Genomic DNA, 15,810 nt, shown 5'->3' on the forward strand with positions numbered 1-15,810 from the left:
CTCTCTAAACTCTCCAAACTATATAAACACTATCCAAACTATCTCTCTCTCTCCAAACTATATAAACACTATCCAAACTATCTCTCTCTCTCTCTAAACTCTCCAAACTATCTCTCTCTCTCTAAACTCTCCAAACTATCTCTCTCTCTCTAAACTCTCCAAACTATCTCTCTCTCTCTCTAAACTCTCAACTGACCGCAACTCTCCACCAACAACCCACATGTTGAATGGAGCCTGAGGGGTTTATATTGCTGTCAAACCTCTCGGCAAAATCTGAACCGCTTCCCGAAGCAGTCACGTGGTACAGCCGGGCAGCGAGGCTTCGGACGTCATCATTTGTGGCTCCTCCCCTAAATGAAGCAAGCCTCGATACGCGCTTCGAGGAAACGCACCCTCCATTACTCGACACACGCTTCGAAGCGTCGGCACATCTCGTAACATCACTAGTGTATATGTTCACTAAAACACAACTCAGTGTTTACTGCTGGAATACGCATGCGCACAAACTCTGCATTGTTCTAAATTAGAGGCTGGAAACGGTTTGAGCAAGCTAGTTAGCTAGCTAGCTCTTACTGAGTGATGAGGAAGTGAACGAGCTGACGGAATAAACGAGGAATAAACGAGGCTTCAGGCTAACGACGTACTCTGTAAGTACTTGAACTACTTTATTCCAGTATTGCAAACCGAAATATTATTACCATACCATTAATATCATGTTATGCTCATCATGCGGGCGAGGCTGCTAGCTTGTTAGCATGTAGCGTTAGCAGTTTACGAACAGTAAACAGCAGACATGTGTGTTAGTTAATGTACTGTACTAACGTTAATAGATCATGGTCAAAACATTGTTGTTTGGGTTATGGCAACATATAAACAATATTGTGTAATATCCAGGTCAGCATTGTTCCGTTGAAGACACGTCTATGGTCTCCGGTGTAGAGACGTTCAAAACTGGTCTAAGTCAATATGTTTTTTAATACTTGTTTTATTTACAAATGTCCAGCTTGAAAATATGGCAGATCTCCTGAAACCGGCTCCTGTGTGGCTTTGAAAACGACATTTAAAGAAGGCAAAGGAGATTATGTTTTTATATAAAGAACATTGTTATATTTATATTGTGCTTTAATGATTACAAATGAACTGTTGCTGCGTCACTTGGTCTTTTGTCCTGTAAGTGGAAACTGTTGATGTGTTCTATACCCAGAAGCACTGTAAGCATTTCAGCGTTGAATACACGGTGAGGTTGAATACACGGTTAAAACACGGTGAGGTTGAATACACGGTAAAAACACGTGAGGTTGAATACACGGTTAAAACACGGTGAGGTTGAATACACGGTTAAAACACGGTGAGGTTGAATACACGGTTAAAACACGGTGAGGTTGAATACACGGTTAAAACACGTGAGGTTGAATACACGGTTAAAACACGGTGAGGTTGAATACACGGTTAAAACACGGTGAGGTTGAATACACAGTTAAAACACGTGAGGTTGAATACACGGTTAAAACACGTGAGGTTGAATACACGGTTAAAACACGGTGAGGTTGAATACACGGTTAAAACACGGTGAGGTTGAATACACGGTTAAAACACGGTGAGGTTGAATACACGGTTAAAACACGGTGAGGTTGAATACACGGTTAAAACACGGTGAGGTTGAACACACGGTTAAAACACGGTGAGGTTGAACACACGGTTAAAACACGGTGAAAAGTGAAAGGTTTTTAGCGACTATTTGTAGACGTTGATTCAACGCTCACGTTTAGACCAGATATCAACGTGATGTCCAATACTGGCTTTCAACTGATAAATGTGGATGTGGTTTCTTAGTAAGCCTCTAAATCATGATATATTAGTATGATCACAATGTAGAGGACGAAAAATTATAGTGTTGCAAATCACGTTTAAATCTGGTCTAAGCGTGAACGTCTGTTCAACGTAGGGCTGGGCGATAAATCGATTTAATCGATTAATTCGAATGTGTGCTTTAAGGCGATGTGTTTTATTGAAAATCGAGAAAATCGCCCCCACCCCTCCCCCCCGTTGGGTTCCCGTAGTAGAGTGCGCGCGCATTGTTTACAAACTAAAACAATGTCACCGCCGCCGCCGCCGCCACCTCACAACAACAACCCAGCATTTTGGAGACATTCACCAACTGTACTCCGCATGAGAAGAAGAGTGCCCGGTGGAAAGCCATCACGGATGCAGTCGCGATGTATATCGCAAAAGATATGGTGCCCATATACACCGTGGAAAAGCCGGGGTTTATTCACCGTCTCAAAGCTTTGGACCCCAGGTACGTGCTACCAAGCCGTAAACATTTTTCTGACGTTGCCTTGCCTCGGCTGTACAATAGTACACGCCAAAGGATCTCTGCGGAGCTGGAGGGGATGTCATTCTACTCCGCAACAACTGACCTGTGGTCCAGCAGGTTGACCCAGACACCGATCCACTTGACTGGTGGAAGCGTCACCAACTTAACTTTCCAAGGCTAAGTACTTTAGCAAAGAAATACCTCTCTGTGCCAGCTACAAGTGCCCCCTCTGAGAGGCTTTTCAGTGTGTGGGGGGGGCATTGTTACATGCCACCGTGCATGCCTGAAGCCAGAGGTAGTAGACAGGCTTGTCTTCCTGGCAAAAAATATTTAGAAAAAACATGCACTACTGTTTAATACTGTTGGTTATGTTGTGAATGCACTTGATTTTGTTTACATGCACTTATTTACTGTGCAAAATATGTTATGTTGATGTTAGATCAGATGTTGCACTTTTGAAAATGTGAATGTTAAAGGGTCATATACATTTTATTTCATGCTGTGTTTGTATCAGTGTATTCAGTTAGAAAAGCTTACTGTAAAAAGTTACATTTGCACAGTTGTTTACAATGGAAGGCTACTATTTAATGCCATTTAATGTTATGTTTAATTTAATTTTATATTTAAATGATTCAGGCAAACAAAAGAGTGACCAAATACTTTTTGTATACTACAGGCACCTTTCTACAATGTTCAGGTTTTGTTTGCACTTTATTTTTATCAACCTACTTGGGAAAATCATCACAAAATAAAAGAAAAAAATGTTTTCAACAGCTTCTGTCATCTGCAAAAAATTTTGGGGGAAAAAAATCGATTTAAATCGTGAATCGGATTTTTTGTAAAAAAATCGGAGATTTTTTTTTTAGGCCATATCGCCCAGCCCTAGTTCAACGTCTACAAATAGTCGGCGAAAAAACTTTCACTTTTGAACGTTTATTCAACGTCGGGCATAGACGTCTTTTAAACGTCTTTTGAACCAAAAAATGCTCACTGGGTAAGGACGCATCCCCACAGCCAACAGTTCACTGACTAAAATAACTAAAATGAAAATACAGAGGGAGCTGCTGCAACGGGCTGCCGCTGGCACGAAGCCATCTTGCAACTTAAAAACTGTAATTTAATGAGAACTTCTGCTGTCAGACTTTTTAACATTTTATAAAGATGTGTTTTTCAAAGCGTGCACATTAATCAGCAGGTTGTAGTCGACCTTTTCTTAACTTTTCTCTTCAGACTTTTCTGAGTGAAAGAGCAGCTGAGCAGCAGAGAGAATGTTTCCTCGTGTGCTTTGAGTTTTCACTGTGAAAACAACTGAAGTCACGATGAACAAAAGGTTTGTTGACTTCAGTCTTTAGTGAGAGCAACAAGAAGCCAAAGGGATTCAGCTGACACTGATAGGAAACAGAGAGCAGCTGATACAGGAGAGATGATGTAGAGGAGGAACGAGTGCTGATGTGCTGGTCAGTGATTGGACGGATGCTTTCAGCTCTGCTCTCACTGGTTCCTCTACACATGAAGCTACAAAGTGATGTGAATTCAGCAGCAGCTAACAAGGTCACATGACTGATTCTGGATTATTGGACGAGCTGCTTCCTGCTCTGACTGGATGCAGTAGACGTGGAAACAGAGGAACATTTCAAACGTTGAAGAGCTTTTCAAAGTCAGTCAAATAGAAGTGAAAAGTGACGTCATCCCCAAAGAAAGGCCAATAAAAAGCCAGATGAAGAGTCTTCCTCTGGTCTTCCAACAAGCCAACAGACTAAAGAGCGTTGTGAACGTCATCTCTGAGAGAGGACTCTGCAGCTCAGAGGGACAACATGGAAACTGTCCCATGAGTGTCTTTAGTGTTGAGGTGAATGAGCTGTGTGTGTTTGTCATGATGAAGAGAAATAATGTTGTTGTGTTTGTGTGAAGGTGTGGACTCTGCTATGAATCAGTGTGAGGACGGAGAGGAGGGAGTCCCTCCCTCTAAAACCAGCCACACCAAAGCTCAGAGGTGAGATGACCATCTCTACCTGTCCATGACTCAAAGGCTTTCATCCACTGACTCTGTTTCTACATGTGACCAGGACCCATCAGGGACCAGACGGACCAGGACCTGAACCTGGACCTGGACCTGGACCTGGACATGGACCTGAACCTGGACATGGACCGAAACCTGGACCTGAACCTGGACCTGGACCTGAACCCAGCTGTGTGTCCATGAAGAGTGACTGGTCTATGGATCCTCCTATGAAATTCAAAGATGGACGCCACTCTGTTGATCAAAGGTGAGGATTTCAAACTGATGATGAAAACGAATTGATGATGATGATGATGATGATGATGATGTCAGAAGGACTCTCTGTGGGTTAACACAGGGGTCTCAGGTAAAACTCTTTTACACCACATGGTTCCTCTCTTCATCCTGATTGGACTGCATTACTCTTCAACCATCATGGTCACCTCACTGCATCACTTCCTGTCTTTGCTGCACTGAATACAGCTTCAACCTCAACACTGAAACACTTCTACATGAAACATTGATTACATACTGCATGTCTATTATATAGGTTTATTAAATAACTGAATGTATCTGGTGTTTCTATCAGGAGGAAGCTGGAACAGCCTGGACCTGGACCTGAACCTGAACCTGGACCTGAACCTGAACCCAGCTGTGTGTCCATGAAGAGTGACCGGTCTATGGATCCTCCTATGAAATTCAAAGATGGACGCCACTCTGTTGATCAAAGGTGAGCATTTTAAAATGATGATTAAAACAAAGTGATGGTGATGGTGATGAAGAAGATGATAATGATGATGGTGATGAAGAAGAAGATGATGATGATGATGGTGATGAAGAAGAAGATGATGATGATGATGGTGATGAAGAAGATGATGATGGTGATGAAGAAGATGATGGTGATGATGATGATGATGATGGTCGTGGTGGTGGTGGTGATGATGGTGATGGTGATGATGATGATGGTGATGAAGAAGAAGAAGATGATGATGATGGTGATGAAGAAGATGATGATGGTGATGAAGAAGATGATGGTGATGGTGATGATGATGATGGTTGTGGTGGTGGTGGTGATGATGGTGATGGTGATGATGATGATCATGATGATGATGATGGTGATGAAGAAGAAGATGATGATGATGATGGTGATGAAGAAGATGATGATGATGGTGATGCAGAAGATGATGATGATGGTGATGGTGATGATGGTGATGATGATGGTGATGAAGAAGATGATGATCATGAAGAAGATGATGATCATGATGATGATGATGAAGATGTGTTTCTATCAGACTCTCTGTGGTGAGATCTCCAGGTTTTAACCCTTTACTGACTCTGATGAAGTTCTCTGAGCACCAACACTCTTCTTCATTGAAACACATTCACACTGGGAGCTGCCCAGTACAACCAGTCTGACACTGAGACGCTCCACTGGAGCAGCTGGAGGTTCTGGGTGCCTTGCTCCAGGGCACTTCAGCAGTGTAGAGTGAGGGAGGGAGAGCTCCATGGAGGGCTTGGTGAGAGCTGTTGGGACTAAAGCAAACTGACTGGTGAAGAAAACAGTGAGCTGAAAGACTGAGCTGTTGATTCTCAGAGGGATCAGCAGGACTAGTGAACCTTTACCACTACAGGGACTCATCTGATCCACATCCACACATCACTTCATGGACCTTCACCTTGTGTTGGTCTCTGTGTGGACACACACAATGTGAGCTGATCTTCATGATTGAATGATGATGATGATGTAATGTCAGTGTTTCTATCAGTTCACAGCAGCAGAGAGGAAAGTCTCCTGAACCCAGCTGTGTGTCCATGAAGACTAATTGGTCTAAAGGTCGTCTGATTGACTTCAAAGAGGGATGCCGTTCTTATGACCCAGAGTAAGTTCTGAAAACAGATGAAACAGATGACTAACTGTTACACAGATACAACGTTGGTCGTCTGTCATTGATAGTCTTTGATCTGGCATTATGATCTAACTTCTCATTATGATCATGACATGACGCAACATCTTGAACTACTTGTTGTCGGTTTGACATCAGACAGGAAGTAGCATTCTGGATATAATCCTAACTCTAGTTGCAGAGGTCTGGAGACGAGAAAGACTCGGAGGAGGAAGTCTCCCCAACGGTGCTGTGGACAAAACCAAACACAGACCCTTTGTTTCAGTGATGTGACAGATCAACAGCATTAAGTCTTGGTACATCTGACTAACAACACAAAGTAGAACAGAAACCACACCAGATATGAAAAGAATGACATCACATGTGATTCTAGTTGTTTCTAGTTGTATCTGGAGGTGGAAGGTATAGAAGGTATAGAAAGTAAAGCGGTATGAATTTGACCTACGGTATCATTTTTGACTTTACCGTGCTGCCAATAGAATCACTTTTACTGTGCAGTGAAAGCAGATGTAACAGACACAGATGGGGCATGGAAAGAGACGACTCAAAAGATTATTTTCAAGCATTTATTTGCTCCTGCAGAAGACAACATAACACACATATATTACCTTCTGATCTCTCTCTGTACTTCTGCTCCCTCAGCAATGCAAAACACCGTTGTGTAAAGATTTCATTATTTTTCTTAAAATGCGGGAAATAGTGTTTCCTAGCTTACATTACTGTGTAACAGTACTTGTGAAGAGCGATTACAATTGACAAGAAAACCTTCAACCTGAATTATAACAAGAATTGTAGAACCATGAAAACTAATGTACAACAGCAACAACTGCGACATCAGGTGGACACAATAAACAGGTGCATGGGGTGGAGTGACGAAACAGAAACCAAGAAAATGATAACATGAAACAAAGGAAGATGCATATCTGCAGAAGACAATATAACACACATACATTGCCTTCTGGTCTCTTTCTCTCGCTGCACATCTGCTCCTGAACATGCAAAATAACAGCATTTACACAAGGGAGTGAATGCGGAATCTCTGCGTCGCTGCGTCTTTTTATATGACAGGGCGGTCTGACGGGAAAGCAAATAGCGCCTAAAAGGCGAAATGAAACAACCGCACAACTTATATTATAATGGTGAGAATGACACGTAACAGCTGGATAACGTGATGGTATCAGCAGTTATTAAAGTGTGCAGCGCAGGGGTCGCCAACCTGCGGCTCTTCAGCCCGTCTGTTGCAGCTCCTTGAGTCTACATCAGGGGTCCCCAACTGGCGGACCGGATCCGGACCCAGGCCCTAAATCCGATCGATCATTCGGAATTATACATTTGCGGAACCGAGTTCATACTTTAACCGGCGCTTCTTATTCAGCCGGTACGGCACTTGTTCAGCGGGGGCAGAGACGAGGAAATAGAAAGAAGAGCAGCGAAGTTGCGCTGATAGAAGAAGTTATCTCGCATGACGTTCTCCAAGAAGAGACACGTGTTCAGAGAGAATATCATTTAGAAGCGAGAATGAACAGAATCTTAAATGTGAATTATTCCCACAGGCAGTTCAAACCTCGACCTTTGTCAAGAGCTTTTCCCTGCACGTGACTGATCATGATGTTCAGACCCGCCCTCTGTAAACTATCAATGGATAAATCCAAAGAAAGAAAAGTCACGGAGGAAAATAGAGAGTTTAACTCTGCGTGGACGTCTTCATTTGCTTCCACTGCCAACGATGCTGGCTGACTGTGTGCTTCCACAACAAACTCACAGCATCTGCTGAACAGTGTCACGCTGGAGATGATTCCTCAGCTGCTGCAGAAACTCTCCTCTTCATAAGAGCTTGATGTTGTTATATCAGGTAAAATAGCAATAAAATGTCAAGAATTGTCTTTATTCTTGTTCCATATTTTCATAAGAACAACAAACTATAGTTTTTGTATCTATAATGTAACTATATATAACACTTCATAAGCTGTGATATCAAATAGCTTCTGCGGCTCCAGACACATTTTATTTGGTGGAAAATAAAACAAAATGTCTCTTTGGATAGAAAAGGTTGCGACCCCTGGTGTAGCGTAAACGGTTCCACTTTTGAAGAATACAACAAAATAGTATTATTTCACTCAACTTAACATCATCAATGCAAAACACCATTATGAGGATAAGACGGGACTACGGAAGCTTAGGAGGTGCAGAAGAGGTGAAGCATCATTTCCGCAGGAAACATTATGAATGAATAAAAAAATAACTCATTCAGATAAAATTCACGCATTCTCAACAGGATCGTTAAATGACAAACAAAATTCAAACATTACAAATAAGAAATGAAAGTACATTTTTAACTCGTCATTTTTGCATCTGTTCAAAGTTCAAAGTTCACTTTATTGTCAAAGTTTCCACATGTGTTATGCATACAGAAAATTTGAAATGCCGTTTCTTGCAGTCCCACAGTGTAATATAGACATGAACATATAACATAAAATAGAATAAAATAGAAAAAAAGTTAAGAACATAAGGGCCTAGATAAAGGATGAACAAGTAGCAGCAGAGAATAAAAAGTGACTGGTGCTGGATGAGGGAAGGGTGTGAGGGGGAGTAGATGTCCTGGTATGTTCCATTTGAGGCAGTGGGGAAGGTGGGTGAGGGGGAGGGTAGAGAGGTCAGGGGAGAGATGGCAGAGATGGCAGGGGGGGAGAGAGGGGGAGCGAGAGGAGAGAGGGAGGGAGAGAGTTCAGCATCCTGACCGCCTGGTGGAAGAAGCTGTTCCTCAGCCGGGTAGAGCTCGAACGGAGACTGCGGAACCTTCTCCCTGAAGGCAGGAGGCTGAAGAGGCTGTTGGAGGGGTGGGTGGGGTCACCCGCAATGCCGAGTGCTTTGCGGGTGAGGCGGGTGTTGTAAATGTCCTGTAGTGTAGGGAGTGAGACTCCGATGATCCTCTGGGCAGAGTTCACAATGCGCTGCAGGCTCTTGCGGTTGGAGGCGGTGCAGCTTCCGAACCACAGCGTGATGCAGCTGCTGAGGATGCTCTCAGTGGCGCCTCGGTAGAATGAGAGCATGATGGGGGGGGGGGCTCCTGCTCGCTTGAGCTTCCTGATGAAGTACCAATCTGGTTTTCATTGTGATCAATCATGACAGAACACAACATCTTTCACTACTTGTTGTCTTTGTGTTGATGTACAGACACAATGTGAGCTGATTCTTCATGATTCCTCCACAGAGAGGACCAGCAGAGCTCAGAGGTTCCCAGAGGTCCGTCTGCCCAGCAGCATCAAACACACCTGGACTCCATATTCATGGTCTGTACATGTACAACTACTGTTACATCTCTTGTGTTCACAATCATCTCCGTGCTGCACTCTGTAGACCAGTGGATCGTCAGTCTGTCCAACATGGATCTGATGTTTGCTTCCATGCTTTTAGTTTGTGTCATTCATAGAATGTTCTGTTCCAGCTGCTGGAGGAGAACATCGTCACTTTTGTGAAGAACGAGCTGAAGAAGATCCAGAAGGGACTGAGTTCAGATTACCCAGAATGCTTAGAGAGTCAGAGGGAGGATGAGGAGGTGTTGGACGGTGAGGATGAAGAGCAGAGGAGGAGCAGCAGAGAGGCGTTTGTGAAGATCACACTGCACTTCCTGAGGAGAATGAAGCAGGAGGAGCTGGCTGACTGTCTGCAGAGCAGTAAGAGGATTTCTCTGAAGATTCAACATGCTGGATAAATGTGACGTTTACTGAAGTCTCAAGAGATGGACCAACATATATTCATAGACTCATTCTGTGAGGAAATGACATGTTGAAATCTATTCTTTGACTCATTGATCTTCTTTGTTGTGTTCATTCAGGACTTCTTGCTGCAGTTTGTCAGCGTGAACTCAAATCTAACCTGAAGAAGAAGTTCCAGTGTGTGTTTGAGGGGATCGCTAAAGCAGGAAACCCAACCCTTCTGAATGAGATGTACACAGAGCTCTACATCACAGAGGGAGGGACTGCAGGGGTCAATGATCAACATGAGGTCAGACAGATTGAAACAGCATCCAGGAAACCACACAGACCAGAAACAACCATCAGACAAGAAGACCTCTTTAAAGCCTCACCTGGAGGAGAGGAACCAATCAGAACACTGATGACAAAGGGAGTGGCTGGCATTGGGAAAACAGTCCTAACACAGAAGTTCACTCTGGACTGGGCTGAAGACAAAGACCACCAGGACATACTGTTCACATTTCCATTCACCTTCAGAGAGCTGAATGTGCTGAAAGAGAAACAGTTCAGCTTGGTGCAACTTGTTCATCACTTCTTCAGTGAAACCAAAGCAGCAGGAATCTGCAGGTTTGAAGAGTTCCTGGTTCTGTTCATCTTTGACGGTCTGGATGAGTGTCGACTTCCTCTGGACTTCACCAACAATGAGGTCCTGACTGATGTTACAGAGTCCACCTCAGTGGATGTGCTGCTGACAAACCTCTTCAGGGGGAAACTGCTTCCCTCTGCTCGCCTCTGGATCACCACACGACCTGCAGCAGCCAATCAGATCCCTCCTGAGTGTGTTGGCATGGTGACAGAGGTCAGAGGGTTCACTGACCCACAGAAGGAGGAGTACTTCAGGAAGAGGTTCAGAGATAAGGAGCAGGCCAGCAGGATCATCTCCCACATCAAGACCTCACGAAGCCTCCACATCATGTGCCACATCCCAGTCTTCTGCTGGATCACTGCTGGAGTTCTGGAGGATGTGTTGAAGACCAGAGAGGGAGGAGAGCTGCCCAAGACCCTGACTGAGATGTACATCCACTTCCTGGTGGTTCAGTCCAAACTGAAGAAGGTCAAGTATGATGGAGGAGCTGAGACAGATCCACACTGGAGTCCAGAGAGCAGGAAGATGACTGAGTCTCTGGGAAAACTGGCTTTTGATCAGCTGCAGAAAGGGAACCTGATCTTCTATGAATCCGACCTGACAGAGTGTGGCATCGACATCAGAGCCGCCTCAGTGTACTCAGGAGTGTTCACACAGATCTTTAGAGAGGAGAGAGGACTGTACCAGGACAAGGTCTTCTGCTTCGTCCATCTGAGTGTTCAGGAGTTTCTGGCTGCTCTTCATGTCCATCTGATCTTCATCAACTCTGGAGTCAATCTGCTGTCAGAAGAACCAACAACCTCCAGGAGGTCTAAAGTCTTTAGAGACAAACCTAAACCAAAACGTCTCTACCAGAGTGCTGTGGACAAGGCCTTACAGAGTCCAAATGGACACCTGGACTTGTTCCTCCGCTTCCTCCTGGGTCTTTCACTGGAGACCAATCAGAAACTCCTACGAGGTCTGCTGACACAGACAGGAAGTAGCTCACAGACCAATCAGGAAACAGCCCAGTACATCAAGAAGAAGATCAGTGAGGATGTGTCTCCAGAGAAAAGCATCAATCTGTTCCACTGTCTGAATGAACTGAATGATGGTTCTCTAGTGGAGAAGATCCAACAGTCCCTGAGTTCAGGACGTCTCTCCACTGATGAACTGTCTCCTGCTCAGTGGTCAGCTCTGGTCTTCATCTTACTGTCATCAGGAAAAGATCTGGACGTGTTTGACCTGAAGAAATACTCTGCTTCAGAGGAGGCTCTTCTGAGGCTGCTGCCAGTGGTCAAAGCCTCCAACAAAGCTCTGTAAGTACAGATAGTTAGATTCATATATCATAACTTAAATACTTTGTCTTTACTACATATTGCTTATTTTTTCTTCATCCTTGTCTCTTCAGACTGAGTGACTGTAACCTCTCAGAGAGAAGCTGTGAAGCTCTGTCCTCAGTTATCAGCTCCCAGTCCTCTAGTCTGAGAGAGATGGACCTGAGTAACAACAACCTGCAGGATTCAGGAGTGAAGCTGCTGTCTGCTGGACTGGAGAGTCCACACTGTGAACTGGAAACTCTCAGGTCAGATCAAGTTAATTTGTCTTCAATGTTTACATGTGTCTCTAAAGTATCTGATCCATGCAGTGTAAACTATGGAACCAGAGGAACCAATCTCGGAGACTATAGGGAATTTTTTAACTTCCGTTTGTGTCTCCGTCATATCATAAGAACCTTGTAGAACAGCCAATTTGATCCACAGTGGATTAAAAAACGACAATTTGAAACAGTTTTCATTCACAATAAAACATCACAGGATCATCTTGCTGTTCCTCTTATTCATGCTTTGTGATGTTATGTTTGATATAATTGATGAATGAAAAGGAGAAAAGCAGAGGTGGAAAAGAGACTGAAAACTTGAATGTCTGTCTCTACAGTGACGATCTGCTGAGAGTTTGATGGTTGTTTATTTCTGCTTTAGAACGTAACCGAAATGAAATCAGAATATGAAGTTTAATTTCTATTTTCTCTTTCCATTATTTAAAAGAATTTTAGAAATTTTGTACAGTCATTTTTTTCTCACTCTGCTGTTATAATTTGAAATTATTCAGTTATCAGAAATGTTGTCAGATTGCTGATAGACTTTAATGGGTGTTTGGTTGTGACTAGAAAACAATCAGTCACTATGTTAATGTGACCCCACAGTAGCCGACAGTATCTCAGTACTGCAGTAACCTTCCAGCCCTCACAGTTCCCTCAGATCATGTGACATGTGTGTTGTTTTGTGTGTTGGCAGCCTGTCAGGCTGTCTGATCACAGAGGAAGGCTGTGCTTCTCTGGTCTCAGCTCTGAGCTCCAACCCCTCCCATCTGAGAGAGCTGGACCTGAGCTACAATCATCCAGGAGACTCAGGAGTGGAGCTGCTGTCTGCTGGACTGAAGGATCCTCACTGGAGACTGGAAACTCTCAGGTATGAAGAGGCCTGGTGCAGCCACATCTCAGTGAAGAACCAGCAGCTGGTTGTGGACGTGGTGTGTCAGAGCCCAAAGAGGTTTATTGAGGACTGGACCAGAGTTCTAGGGGGACACAGGCAGTGCTCTGTGGCTGCAGACGGACTTGAACTTTAATATTTTCACCCCAGATTACAGATAATAGAAACCAGTGTTGACTGTTGCTAGGAGACGGGATGTGAACAGCTTCGTACATCCAACCATCCCCCCGACCTCCTCCATCAGAGGGTTTGTGGCGCTGTAGTGATTTCAGGATACTTCCTCCTTTACTGCTGAGAGACAACCTTCATTATTACACAAACACAAGAGGTCGCTTGTCAGGACCAAAACATCAACAATCAATATTCTATATCGACAACGGATCAGCTGACTCTGTGTGACGGTGAAGAGTCGTGTGGTGGTGATGAACCCACAGAGAACCGTCTCCATCTCTGCAGCTCTACAGCGTTTCAGCCTCTTTTAGCTCCTGGTTTTGGTTCTGCAGCACATTTCCTGTTTGCTTGAGTCTCAGTGTTTCCAGCAGCAGCTGTTTCCATCCAACAAGCTGTGATGAGCAGCAAACAGCAGACAGACTCAGTTAGAGACGAGCTGGTGAACACAGTGGAGCATTTAGCAGCTAAAGAGACAGATGTTTCCCTCAGGAGGTGCTGGAGACCAAACACAGAGCGGTGAGAGCAGACCTGGGCATTGTACGGCTCGCGGGCCACATCGGGCCCTCGAGCTGTTGCCGTGCGGCTGTTGCCGTGCGAGGCCATTGGGAAATTAGGAATAAAACGTAAATGAGTACATCATGCACAGAATAGAGCTGCATTGCTTTTATTTTGAAGGCGACTTGTTGGTTTTTTTTCTTCTCAATTTACGCATGTTAGTATGTGCAGGTTCAAACATGTGACTCACTGACTGACTGGAGAGGAAACTGAGTGTGAAATGGATGATGATGGTCAATATAACACTGATAATAATACATCATGAATAAGTGAAGATCATGAGCTGTCGTCATGGGCCAATCAGAAGAAGTTCCAGTGAAGTCACAGAGTATGAGCTGATGAATAATAAGTGCTCATGTGAAGATGAATAACAAAGCTCTGTGTGTGAGAGCGATGTCATGTCCATGTCTCCATGCTGCTCTGACCCCCCTCCTCCTTTCAGGGTGGAGCCTGCTGGAGTCCGATGGTCCAGACCAGGTCTGAGGAAGTGTAAGTGTGCTTTGAGTTTGATTCATGGAAACAAAGCATCTTCAAACTGTGACATCACTCATTCACATCTCTGATGTCATCATCAAACACATGATAGATGAATAACTGCAGCTGTGTTGTGTCTTGTTCTCTCCATCAGATTCCTGTGAACTCACACTCGACACAAACACAGTGAACAGAAACCTCAAACTGTCTGACAACAACAGGAAGGTGACATATGTGGAGAAGGTTCAGTCTTATTCTGATCATAAAGACAGGTTTGACTACTGGTCTCAGCTGCTGTGTAGAACTGGTCTGACTGGTCGCTGTTACTGGGAGGTCGAGTGGAGAGGAGACGTTTCTATATCAGTGAGTTACAGAGGAATCAGAAGGAGAGGAAACAGTAATGACTGTATGTTTGGAATGAATGATCAGTCCTGGAGTCTGTTCCGCTCTGGTGGTCGTTACTCTGTCTCTCACAATAAGACGAGAACACCCATCTCCTCCTCCTCCTCCTCCTCCTCCTCCTCCTCCCCCTCCCCCTCCTCCTCCTCCTCCTCCTCCTCCTCCTCCTCTGGTAGAGTAGCAGTGTATGTGGACTGTCCTGCTGGCTCTCTGTCCTTCTACAGAGTCTCCTCTGACACACTGATCCACCTCCACACCTTCAACACCACATTCACTGAACCTCTGTATCCTGGCTTTGGGTTCTGGTTTGGTTCCTCAGTGTCTCTGTGTCCTCTGGAGGAGGGAGAGTCTCCTGCTAGAGGAACCTTCTCTCTGCTGACCAGATAGTTCAGTGTGTACAGGATCACACACAGCTGGTGTGAGTGAGGAGAATGTGGGTAGCAGTTTATCCTCAGGGTGGTGTTTGTGGTGTTCTCTCTCCAGCATGGCTAGAGGTTGATGGAACAATACTCTGAACAGAGTGATGTCACTTCAACAAGCTTCCTCTCATTCTTGAAGGTCGTACATCTTATGTGTCCAAACAGAACATCATGTATTCCTTGTCCCCGGAGAGCAAGTCTCACTATATTACAAGCCTCTCTGATCTCTGGATGAACAGAGATGTGTTGTTAGCAAAACGATATATGAAGTGAAATAAACACGTCTCCTGATTCTGACCTCAGAGTGTCCGTGAGTCTTTTCTTCTTCTACCAACAATAAAAACACAAACTTCAGACACTTTGAATGCGTTGATGTTGTTTAAAGAGCTTTTCATTGTTATGAAAACACATTTATTTGAGAAAACAAATTAAAATGAAACTAACTTTAAGTGTTGAGAGTAGATATGATGTTAAAATAGATAAATGTGATATTTGCCTTCATCACATGTCAATACATCTTTAATCAAAGTCCTTTAAATGAGCTTTACGAGAGCTTTCAACCGCATCTCATGAGCTTCTTCACTGGAAAGAGTTTATTTTAAAGTGGTTTGAAGTCGTTTACATTTAAACTCTTTAAACATGTGTTTGTACACGTGTTGTCTCTCAGTTCACATGTGAATATATGAGTGACTTTTCACATGTGACATGTTTTAAATTAGATGCTTTTAGAAGAAAAGAAGAAAAAGAAAAAGTAGTTCAC

The 15,810-nt window shown here is 43.9% G+C and overlaps 1 protein-coding gene across 1 annotated transcript; it reads left to right on the top strand.

Annotated features, from left to right (window-relative positions):
- The first annotated feature begins 400 nt into the window (after nucleotides 1–400).
- On the top strand, nucleotides 401–15,341 carry LOC306786059 (uncharacterized protein). The gene is made up of 12 exons (XM_079280687.1): nucleotides 401–647; nucleotides 4,229–4,310; nucleotides 4,384–4,584; nucleotides 4,906–5,046; nucleotides 6,083–6,196; nucleotides 9,432–9,510; nucleotides 9,666–9,894; nucleotides 10,056–11,859; nucleotides 11,952–12,125; nucleotides 12,838–13,011; nucleotides 14,201–14,247; nucleotides 14,387–15,341. Exons 2-12 carry the CDS (start codon nucleotides 4,243–4,245, stop codon nucleotides 15,016–15,018), a joined length of 3,663 nt encoding a protein of 1,220 aa, XP_079136813.1. The 5' UTR covers nucleotides 401–647; nucleotides 4,229–4,242; the 3' UTR covers nucleotides 15,019–15,341.
- Nucleotides 15,342–15,810: the final 469 nt, after the last annotated feature.

Source organism: Melanostigma gelatinosum (assembly GCF_949748355.1).
Source record: "Melanostigma gelatinosum genome assembly, chromosome: 12".
NCBI lineage: Eukaryota > Metazoa > Chordata > Actinopteri > Perciformes > Zoarcidae > Melanostigma > Melanostigma gelatinosum.